General features: G+C 31.4%; 1 protein-coding gene and 1 non-coding gene across 2 annotated transcripts; both read left to right on the top strand.

The window, feature by feature from the left end:
* Positions 1 to 4,300: 4,300 nt before the first annotated feature.
* LOC141589033 (small nucleolar RNA snoR99) lies at positions 4,301 to 4,416 on the top strand. The gene has a single exon (XR_012519991.1). It is a non-coding gene; the product is annotated as a small nucleolar RNA snoR99 (small nucleolar RNA).
* A 3,595-nt stretch (positions 4,417 to 8,011) lies between these two features.
* Positions 8,012 to 11,581, top strand: LOC141588174 (protein FAR-RED IMPAIRED RESPONSE 1-like). The gene is made up of 4 exons (XM_074409628.1): positions 8,012 to 8,919; positions 9,938 to 10,311; positions 10,398 to 11,296; positions 11,570 to 11,581. The coding sequence occupies exons 1-4, from the start codon at positions 8,012 to 8,014 to the stop codon at positions 11,579 to 11,581; spliced, it is 2,193 nt and encodes a 730-aa protein (XP_074265729.1).
* The last annotated feature ends 852 nt before the right edge of the window (positions 11,582 to 12,433 follow it).

The following is a 12,433-nucleotide window of genomic DNA, read 5'->3' on the forward strand; positions in this document are numbered from 1 at the left end:
AAGATATGCATGTATAGTTATGGCAATTTGGCAATGCGTGCAAACATATAAAATAAATGCAAAGCAAAACGAAACGAAATCCTAGTACGGCCTTCCTAAAATAGTAAATCAAATAAACTATTTACAAATTCGGAAACCAACTCCTTTGGTCCCTTGAACTTCATATGGCATGCACTCCAAGGCAACACCGTCTTTGTCAGACTGCCTTCTCGAATGGCACCGTCTTCAAGGAACTCCGGAGTTAAATAAATTACATAGCTTTTCTACTTTATACATTATAAAAAGAAAAACAAAATAAAATAAAAGCGATACGAGATCACAATAATTACAACCAAATCGATTTCCCCATACATTTCGGGAAATACCAATTAAAAACTAAGGCCATACTAAGTACAATTACATAATTCAAAAATTATATAAAATAAAATATGACAATCATACTAAAAATGCAGCATTAATATATGTATGAAACATGCCATGTGATGTGCCCAATCGCCTTATTGAAGCTAATATCATATATTTAGTCCGGTTTTATGGATTATTGTGACAATTAACCTATTAAAAATCACAATTTTACATAAATCAAATCTATGTCCAAGTTAATTAACCCTACCATCTTAAAAATCAAAAATTTATTCTTCACTAAATATTTGGTAATAATTCAACTTGATATTATATAATTGCTCTTTAAACATTATTATTCATAATAATAAAGGAATAATTCCCAAAAATCATAAAAATTCGGAAAAATCAAAATCAAAATTTTGTATATTCTGAAAAATTCTCAACATCCTAAAATATTAATAAAAAATTTGCCTTTATATTATTATAATTTATTTCACAATAAACCGTATAAAACATGATTTTAATCTTTTAATTCCAAATTAAACATAAAATCATGCAATAAATCAAAATTAAAATTTTGAATATTCTAAATAAGTTTCTAGAACCTATAAATGACAAATTTTTAAGCTTCAAAAACGAATTTAGAATTATGACTATTAAAGTTGTTATTTATCAATTTATATCACATAAAAATTAATAACCATCCAAATTAAACGAAATTTTACATGCAACTTTAGATCTGATGTTCATATCACATATACAACATTGAGAAAAATTTTCATGCCATAAAATTTATTTTGGCTAAAATAGTCACTATTTATGTGATTTTTACATCTAAAAATCATAAATCATGCAAAACAAAACCATTTCATTTCAAAATTTACATATAGTATGTAAATATTTCATGTGACAACATACTAAAATTTCATGGGAAAAGACAAAGTCTAACTAATTTTAGTAATTTAAGTGACATTTTATTCAATAAAATGTAATAAAAATACTAAAATCATACTAAAGAGCAATAAAATACCATAAATCATCAAAAATGACCTAAAATCAATTTTGGACCAGAATGTTTAACATGCAAAAATTTTGTGGCCTTTATCATTATAAATCACAAAATACAAGTTTTATATGTTAACATTTTAACTCGGAAAAACAAAACCGATTATGCATGCAACAACTCTTGCTCTGATACCAATTATTTGATACATTAGTCTTATATTAGACACTTATAATAACAATGTATTTATTAGTTTAATCATAAACTAAAAGGAACTTATGCATGCATAACAAATTAAATAAAAGAGAAGAATTTATCATTCTTACAATGGTAGCCGAATGGGATATACTAATTGGACTCCTTTCAATTAGACTTCTTAAGTAATAATCCAAATGCTCCAAGTAAAAACCCCTAGATCCAATTGTAGGATCTACTCCTTAAGGGATTGTACCAAGGTAATCCCTCTTAATCCATAAACTAATTTTGTTACTAGAAAATTAGTATGTCCCTTTAAATGTAACTAATATATATTATTACTAGTACTAGTAATTTGATCTAAATATTAGTATAGAAATGATGTTTATATTTTCTTTCTCTCTCAAAAAAAATAATTTTAGAGAACTAAAATAAATTATTGCATTAGAATGAAAAATGAATGAGAAAACAATTCTCATATTGTGTAGGGGAGAGTGGGGGTGCCGGCACCCTTGGGTCACACAAGGCCAATGCATGCTCCTCATTTCTACAAATTGTTCTTCACAAGGAAATGTAGGTTTGCATGCCTAAACCTAATCATAATTAGGTTGTCTTAAAACAATTAAGATAAAGCAACATTGTCCCCCACTACATGGAGAAAACCGGTTCTCCATTTGTAAAATGGAGTTCCATTTTAACTTTGTTATTTTGTCAATTGTAGTTGTGATATATGTGACATGTTACTAGACATATGTCCATGTAATGCATTTTTAACTTATTAAAAATCATTACATACAAAATAAATAACAAAATTAGCAATACATGATTACTAACACTTAAAATGGACTATATAATTATAATTCACAATACTTTGTAATTATAATACATTATTCATTATAATTATAATTGTTTCATAAACAATAATAAAAAACATCATCTATTTTAAAGGATCAATTAACTTGTATCATAATACAAATAATTAATTTATCAATTAAGAGTGTTACCCTATAGGTATGACCTTAAGGGATCAACTGATCACCACCGTCATACGACAGTAATGTCAAACTCTAGTCAGCCAACCATTACCGATTAATGTGGATCAGTTGACAATAAAATATTACTTTCCCTCATATATTCTTATCATTAGATTTAAATATGTGATCGCATTATTGTCGAGGACACATATTCCAACACCGATGACGTTGAAGATCGACGTCCAGCACCAGCACAGACGTTGGTCTTCAACGTATGCTCCATCTCCAACGTTGCAAGCCAACGTCTTATACCCTATGGAACGCCGAAGTTCAACATTGCTACCCCTCTCCAATGTTGAGCTTCAACATCTCCTTCCCTCACTTCATTCCAACAACAACAACAACCCGCCAACAAGAACACACAACCACCACCACCAACATAACAACAACATCAACAACAAATCACAACATTAACAACAACAACAACAACAACAATAATTAAAATTAAAATACATCCTAAACTAATTTAAATAAAAAAAAACTAAAGCAACTACTTCTACATTTGATATAATCATTAATTAAACACAACAATAAAGGCAAACAAACAATCATAATCTAGTTAATTTAAAGTAGACAAATTTAATCTTAAACTAATTTTTCTAAAAAAAATAACGAAATCGGTGACTTACTTGTATGCTTTTCCGTTAGATTGGTGTCACGATGGGCAAGGGGGTTCGCCGACAGTGATGGTGGTGGTGGGATTGGCGGAGGTCGGTTTTGGTTTTTCTTTTGAATAACTAAAGAGAGAGTAAGAGGGAGATAGTCGACGATATTTCGTAATCGGGTTTATTAATGATAATGAACAAATAACTAATATAAATCTCGCGTATGCATGCACAGTATTTCTAGATCATTTAGTTTATAATGTATTATTTATAGATTTAAAATCGACATATTATTAATTTTTTATATTTCAATAAGGTTAAAAAATTGAAATGAAAAACTAATCAAAAGAATTGAATAAACTCATAAAATGTCTATTTTAATAAAATTTTGTATCGCAAAAAAAAATGATTTCAATTTATTAATTTTTTCAAATAGTTTTAAAAAGGTTTTTGTAACGAAATTAATAATATCAGTTCATAATTTTTTTTATACGAATTAAATACGTGGTTTTTTTTTATACAAACTAATAATATTAATTTATAGGTTTTTCATATACAATTTTTTAGATTTATATCAATTTTTTTATTTTAATTAAAAGATTATTATTTAGTTAAACAAGATTATAATGATTATTAAAAGATTATATATTAATTAAAAGATATAATAATTTAATAAAAAAATAGTGTCTTATTTTCCTTATTTAAGTAGATTCTTTTTAAAGGGTAAACTATTCAAAACTTTTATTCTCCTAGTAATAAGGGAGATTTTATACGTAAAAAGACCGTCTCATTATGTATGCTCGTCTTTCTCGTATCTACAACGAACCACGGTTAGCTCGAAGACTTGGAAACTTGAATGGGCAATAACTTGTATGAAAGCCCAATCCATAAATTTCTCAATGGATCAAACCCTAACTCCAGTCATTATATATGTTCCTCACCCTCTCTGTCTTCATAAACATCAGTACAGCCGCCCTGTTCTCCACAACCCATTACTTCCACGGTTCAACCGTAACTACATTTCCATGTTTGTCTGATTTTAATTGTTTTTGTTTTTGTTTTAATTTTTACGGGGACAAAATCGTCTGCCCTTAAAAGCGAGATTTGATTATCATTAATCGCTTTTTAAGGATGAATCAAGTCCCCAAATTAACGATTTCATCCTTCACTTTGTCAGCAGTCTGTTTATCTTGATTTTCTGATTTCTTGCTGATCATAATCGGGTGACACAATTTATCCCTTTAATTTTCTATGTTTTGTAATTTACATGTTTTTTTAATTGATAATTATTGTTTTGGTAAATTGCCCTTGAGAGAGCTCAGTATTTGCCAAATTAATGGCTGCTAAGTTCCGTTGCAGGCATAGATTAAAATCGAGTGCTTTTATTTCGTCTCTCTAACTTCATTGCTAAAGTTTCAGAGCATGTAAAGGCTTCGAACAAGTTAATTGATTAGTTTCTTTTATTTCCGACTACTAAATTGGGTTTTTAATTTAGTTTTATAAAAATCATCCAATTATTTTTTCATGTTATTAAATTTAGTTTTCAAATTATTCTTGTATGTGGACGTAGATTTGGAACGACCTGAAACGTTTGCATTGTAACTTGAATTGAGAATTCGAAATTGCTGAGGTGAGTCCAATTTAAATCTAAATTTACTGTGTTTTACTGACTGTCATATCTTTAGCCCGTGTTCTTTTTGATTGAAAACTAGTTGTTTAGCCCGTGAAATTTACGGGATTATAAAAGATGTTCTCAAATTAGATTTTGTTGTTTATTACTTACGTATTATTCTACAAGAACGCAAACGTGTCATTACTTTAATTTTATTATTCATATGTGGTAGTGTAGGCGAGGATAATACGTCCTCCTTTGTAGTAATTTTTACCACAAAATATATGGCCAATAGTGACATTAACTCGGCTTTCAAATGTTAATTTGCTAAACACTATAGACAAACGTTACCATGAGACTATCAATTTATTCCAAGCCAACTACTTGTCTCCTTTGTTATTTAGCTGAAATGTCAATGAACATGTGTTGCAAATAGAGTAGAATAGAAAAGTCGGTTTAGGGAAGAACTGATCTTATTATGCTTGCTGAGTTGCTTCATTACAATCTTCTTTTGATAATAACGGAAAAGAACAATTCTACAACGGGCACATTCTCTAGATATGTAGGGACAGATATTTATTATTCTGACAAATTACCTAAGACCAACGGATAGCTAATAACCTTGAATTTTGTATCATCAAACGTATTTCTTTTCGACACACCGATGTTCTTAAATCAGTAATAGACTATTAGGAAATAAGCTATAAAACGATGACTGTAAAATAATGCTTCATCGATTTATCCGTGATTCATATCGATGGCGCATCCTGCTGTCTTGATTTTTTTGGTTTTCACATATGCAAGTTAATTTGGTTTACAACCCATCATCTTCAGGCAGTAGGTGCTAAGTCGTGTCTTGGTTCTCCTATTTCCCCGACAATAAGAGCTCACTTTCTCATGATACCAGTACTGAGTACTTGTACACCTCAATTCAAAAATCCGCGTGGCTGAAAACAAATACTCCCTCCCATCCAAACCAAAGGTAACACTTACCTTATTCGGACCATCCAAACCAAACTACCCATTCTTTTTTTAGTAAAAAACATCACTAAAAAACCCTCACATACCCTTATTATTTACATACAATGCCATTATGTTTGTGGTCCTCTTTCAATTAAAGTGCAAGTGGGCCAATTATATTTCCAATATTACCCTTACTTTTTCCATTTTTTCTTAAAACAAGTGTCCCCTCCCATGTTACCTTTGGTTTGGATGGGAGGGAGTACTACTAAGGGGCGTTTGGTTCAAACATTGGGTATGGAATGGAATGGATTCTAACTCCAAGTAGGTATGGAGTTAGAACCCCATACATGTTTAAAGTTGTTTGGTTCACTCCGGGAATGGGAATAATAATGTATTGGGTGGAATGGAGTTGGAACCTTGGGGAGAAAGATGGGTATGAGATTCCAAGGGGTTGGAATGGAGTTAGAATCCATCAGGTATCTAACTCCATTAAAAAATTCTCCAACCAAACATTGGAATGGCTTGAATCCATTCCAATCCATTCCAAAAGCTCCAAGCAAACACCCCGATATCAAGCAACAAAATGAAACAGAGCTTAGTTCAACACTTAAACATCATAAATAACCCAGAAAATTAGAGCTACAAAGATGGTAGTAGTATTGGAAAATGAAATTATCCGAAAAATTTGCAAATTATGAATTTGGCTTTCCTTTATAAGAAGATGGCTCGGCTCTCTAATGTATCTTTATGAAAGATGATACTTATACACGAGGTGTATGAGTTTTTTCATACACGACCAATGAAAATGCGCCACATTGGCAAAATAGAGTTAACTTGTAGAGGTTAGAGTAAGGTTAGATTAGTAATTTAACATATTGGGTTAATAAGTTAACTATACTAGTTAACCGTTTTTATGGAAGTTTTTTAATTTGTTTTGACTTTCTTTAATTTCTTTTAATTACTTCAATTTATGTTATTATTTATATTTTTTTTGTTATTTAGCTTTTATAATTATGAAAATCGGTTTTTTAAAAACAATAAAATAAAATAGATAAAAATTGAATTCAATTAATCAAACCTAATTTAATTTAGTAATCAAATTGATGAAAACCCTAATTCCCAATTTTGTATTCAATATTCAAATCGAATTCAAATTTTCGATTTCATTTATCAAATTGATGAAAACCCTAATTGTAAATTTCGATTTCATATAATTGATGAACCCTAATTGTAATCGTCAAAATTCAATTAATCAACTGTAATTGAAAATTTCCAATTCATATAATTGATGAACCCTAATGCAATAAACCCAAATTGAATTCAATTAATCAAACCCTAATTTAATTTATTAATCAAATTGATGAATACCCTAATTCCCAATTTCGATTTCAATAATCATATCGAATTCCAATTTTCGATTTCATTTATCAAATTGATGAAAACCCTAATTGTAAATTTCGATTTCATATAATTGATGAACCCTAATTGTAATCGTCAAAATTCAATTATTCAACTTTAATTGAAAATTTCCAATTCATATAATTGATGAACCCTAATGCAATAAACCCAAATTGATTAATCGATTCCGTAATGAAATTGTAGATAAATATTTTGCCTTAATCAAAATCAAAATGAAAATGTTTATGAAATGATTAATCGAAAAAAATGAAAAAAAAAAATCAAAATCGAAATGAAGTAACCCTAACTTGAGAAACCGAAAAATAAAAAAAGCAAAAAAATTTGCTGGTAAGGAGATTCGAGCACGGGTTGTTGCTAATAGAGGGCTATTGTTTGCAAAGAGTGTAGTAACCATCTAACCTAGGCGTATCAGCACGTCAAAGTACCCATTTCAATTCATTATATTGTTAAAAGTAAACCCTAATTCGGTTTTAAACCGTTTAATCAAGATAATTGTTTCCACGATTTTTAAAACTTCCTTATTTAAAAAACTACCTCATTTACAAATTGCCTTATTTTAAATTTTGAATTTCACATTTCCTTATTAGAAAAGATTTTTGATTGATTTGTGGAATATTTATTTAAATATTTTATCTTATTGTTGAGAGATTTTAGAAAAGATCTTTCAATATTTTATCTTATTGTTGAGAAATTTTAGAAAAGATCTTCAATATTTTTTTGTGGTAGCAGTAACAGTAGAATATTAAAAAAAAAAATCAATCAGTTTATAAGAAATTTCACGTTTTGATGATCAAATTGCTTTAATTTGATCGAAAAAAAAAAAACTTACACTAAAATGGATTTTGATTTGAATGTTCCTTGGGAAGAACAAAACAATGAATCAAGTAGTGATGTCGTTATTATCGATGATGATGTTAGTAACGATGTTGCCAACCCAGACGATATTGACGATGGTCCTGCAATTGTTGAAGGAGGATGGGTTGAAAAGGTCGGAAATATGTTAAACACGGGCGGTAATGGCGATTCGTTAGAAGTTAATACTCCAACCAGAGGAATGTCTTTCGTGAATGGTGACGAGTTTGCTGCGTTTGCGTACCTATATGCGTATAAAAACGCCTTTCAACTTTTTTGTAGGTGTACTGAACTAGTGAAGATGTACCAGGAAAGAGGTGTCAAGCGCAATGGTATGGGGAAGAAGCAACCTCGTTTCTATATGATGAAGCGAATAAGATTATGTTGCACAATGGGGGTCAATCCGAACAAACAAAACGGGTTTAAAGACATTGCAAATTTTGAGAAATGCAAATTTACAATAGAAGCATCGTTACAAAACGATTTTATTGTCATCGGTGCGTGTTCGTTGGAACACAATCACGTTTTAAAACGTGAAAATACTCGTCACATGGTAAGTTACCAGATGTTTGACGAATATTTCAAAAAACGGGCCTTATTGAACGACGCTGCCGGTATTTCTATTGCCAATAACTTCCAAATTCTCGTTAGAGAAGCGGGTGGGCATGAAAATTTAAAAATCAACAAGCGTGACATACGGAATTTTCTTAATCAAGAACGAAAACGTAGTAGAATTAACGGGGATGCAGCGGCTTTGGAGGCTAGATTTATACAACTTAAGGAAGTGGATCCAGATTTTTACTACGCCATTCAGACGGATTTTGAAGGCAAGCTATTAAATGTGTTTTTAATGACGGACGTTGTAGAGGAATGGCAAAGGCATTTGGTGATGTATTTTCTTACGATGCTACATTTTGTGTTAACAGGTGACCAAATTTACGTAATTTACTTAAGACCTTATTATTTTTTAATTAATGTCGATTAAAAACTAAGTTAGCTAGGGTTTAGAAATTGGGCAATTCACTCTATTTTGAAATCAATAGCTTTAGAAATTAATCAGAACACCATTGATCATCTGTTTAGATCATTAACTTATTCATACAATCAAGCTATCTGTTTAAATATGAGAAAAGAATACAGCATGTCAGCATTTGAGCTCAGCACTTCAACGGCAATAACAAATACGTTAACCCTGTGCTTAAAGGCTTTCACCAATGGCTAGGAAAGACGGGTTCCCGTTTCCAAACGAGCCAAAATGAAAATTATGATTATTTAGTGAAATAAATAGCTTTAGAAATTAATCAATTAGCTAGGGTTTACTTCTTTAGAAATTATTGTTGTGCTTTTGAATAATTAGGGCATTTTAGTAATTGGAAATAATTAAGGCAATTTTATTAAGGCAATTTTCGAAATCAGTAGCTTAAATAATTTGATTTAAGAAAATATTTTATTTATTTTCGAAATAATTTTAGTAATTCGAAATAATTAGCTTAACTAATTCGAAATCAATAGCTTTACTAATTTTCGAAATCAGTAGTTTTGTTAATTTTCGAAATCAGTAGGGTTTAGAAATTGGGCAATTCATTCTATTTTGAAATAAATAGCTTTAGAAATTAATCAATTAGATTAGTGCTTTTGAATAATTAGGGCATTTTAGTAATTGGAAATAATTAAGGCAATTTTCGAAATCAGTAGCTTAAATAATTTGATTTAAGAAAATATTTTATTTATTTTCGAAATAATTTTAGTAATTCAAAATAATTAGCTTAACTAATTCGAAATAATTAGCTTTACCGAAACAGAATTTATTTTTAGTAATTCGAAATAATTGACGGCATTCTCGAAATAATTAAGGCATTTCCGAAACAGAATTTATTTTTATTATACTTATCTTATGTTTTAATTATAGGTACAAAATGCCCTTTACTTCATTTGTTGGCGTAAATCATCACGGCAGTAGTGTTGTGCTTGCTGCCGCTTTGATTTCACATGAAGATGCGGAAAGCTTCACTTGGGTGTTTAGGAGATGGTTAGATTGTATGGGTAGAGCTCCATCGGTTATACTCACGGATCAATGCAAGGGAATTGGTAAGGTTGTGAAGGACGTATTTACTAATACTCATCACCGTTTGTGTCTGTGGCACATAATGGTTAACGCAACAAAGAACTTGGGAAGTTTTGTCAGGTATCAAGAAATTATTGTTGACCTTTGGAAAATTATTGACGATAGTGCAGATAGCGATGACTTTGAGGAGGCATGGCATCATTTTGTAGCTAAGTATGGTATTCATGAAAATGGTTAGATCATAGACTCTTTTCAAACCGACATTCGTGGGTGCCATTGTATTGGAGGGATATCTTTTGTGTAGGTATGTCATCTACGCAAAGAAGTGAACAGACGAACCGATTTTTCAAGAATTATGTCAATGTTGAAACTACTCTGTTCAAATTCTTTGATAGTTATCAAAATGCACTAAGATCCAAGGTCGAGGAAGAATTAATGTTGAACTTTGCTTGTCACGAAAGACCGTCTCCTTATAATAAGACAATCATAGCCGAGGAAGTCTTCCAAAGGGCTTACACATCTAACATTTTTAGTTTGGTGAAGGATGAGGTAAACGGTCTTATACACACCAACGCTGAGTCTCATTTGAACATTGAGAATTTCTCTTCGTTTAATGTAACGGATGAGGTGACAACACCGTTTTTGAAGCGTCGAGAGAAAAAGTACAATGTTACGGCCAACTTGGACTTCAGTGAGTTTAATTGTACTTGTAAACTTTTCGAGTTTAAAGGTATATTGTGCAGGCATATTATTCGTGTACTACAGCTGAAGAAAGTGCAGTTTATTCCGGACAAGTACATTTTGAATCGATGGCGAAAGGACTTGGTTCGGGGTTATGAGCACCTTCCTGTTGGGTACTACAACCCTGGTGAGTCTGAACGACTAAAGCGATCTCTTGCTGTCACGATGAAGAACGACTACATATATAGGCTGGCATTACATGATGATGAGACGTATGCCTTATATGAGGCCGAATCAGCCAAGGTGATTACGGCATTAGAGGCGCATGTCGGCATTGAGGTACTCAACGAAATGGGAGCAGGCTCCGATGTAACAAAGGTGTGGGGCCGTAAAAGATTACAACCAAAGGAGAACAACCTACGCCACATGGTACGGAACGCACCTCCTCCTACGGAAGGCGCCTTGAGAGACCCCATTGATAAAAGAGGTGCAGGAAGAGGGTCTAGGCCTAGGCAAAAGAAAGTAAGGAGGGTTGTAAACTTCGACGAAGTAGGTCCATCGTCGCAACCAACGCCGCGGCGAAGAAGGGTCAGTACGACCACACCTCGTAACACGCAGTAGAATTGAGCTCGTTTTTTTTTTGTTTGGCTACATTTGGATACAATTTTATACGAATTGCAGGAACAATTTTAGACGCCATTTACTTCAGTTGGATACATTTGGATACATTTTGGATACAATTTTTGACGAATTGAGCTGCTAATATTATGTATTACAATTTTTAACGAATTGCAGGAACAAATTTAGACGAATTGAGCTCGTTTTAGACGAATTGAGCTCGTTTTAGACGAATTGCAGGAACAATTTTCTCAGTTTATGTAGTTCAATTGACACATTTTTTTTGCATGTGAGACATAATCATTTACTTCATCTCAATACTCAACCTTTAGTTCATCTCAATACTCAATCATAATTACGATTTGCATGAAAATCTTTACGACAAATTGCATGAAAATCCTTACTATTTATCTCATGAAATCGAACATTCTGAATCAGAAAACGGCCTTACTAAACGTTGCTGGTAAAGAAAGTTATTTCTACGACAAATCAGATCGTCTATTTGCACGAAATTGCTACTAATTTGCACGATATTGGTAACGATTTGCACGAAATACTCCTTAACTTATGCTACTGTTTTCTCACATTATGTATTTCAATTGTTAACATTTGAGATGATTTGACTCAAATTGCATGTGAGACATAATCATTTTGTTAATCTCAATACTCAACCTGTAACACATGTCATATGCAATACACCAACTTGACAAATGAGTTAATGTTTGATAATGTAATTCTTATGATTATAAGACCGGAACGATTCCAATAGCGATTTCAAGAAAAATAGAAACGATTCAAATAACGATTTAAAGTCCCTGAAATTAAAGGAACGAAATTAAAGTACCATCCCATTACAATAACGATTTCACCATGTCAACGATTAAACATAATTTAACGAAATTGAACGAAATTTAGGCAAATGATCGAAATAGTACCATCCGATTAATCTGATCGAAATTTGCATGCCATGCAAACTTAACATAAACCGTATACAACCAAAACAAATACGATCTTAATACTGAAAATTAAACTTCATCAAAC

Source organism: Silene latifolia, chromosome 6 (genome assembly GCF_048544455.1).
Source record: "Silene latifolia isolate original U9 population chromosome 6, ASM4854445v1, whole genome shotgun sequence".
In the NCBI taxonomy this organism is placed as follows: domain Eukaryota; kingdom Viridiplantae; phylum Streptophyta; class Magnoliopsida; order Caryophyllales; family Caryophyllaceae; genus Silene; species Silene latifolia.

Excerpts from the sequence above, each read along its gene's own strand:
- LOC141588174 (XM_074409628.1), top strand. The coding sequence starts at position 8,012 with ATGGATTTTGATTTGAATGTTCCTTGGGAAGAACAAAACAATGAATCA. Across the intron at positions 8,920-9,937 it reads TGGCAAAGGCATTTGGTGAT|GTACAAAATGCCCTTTACTT; the intron begins GTATTTTCTTAC and ends TTTTAATTATAG. Across the intron at positions 10,312-10,397 it reads TCATTTTGTAGCTAAGTATG|GTATGTCATCTACGCAAAGA; the intron begins GTATTCATGAAA and ends TCTTTTGTGTAG.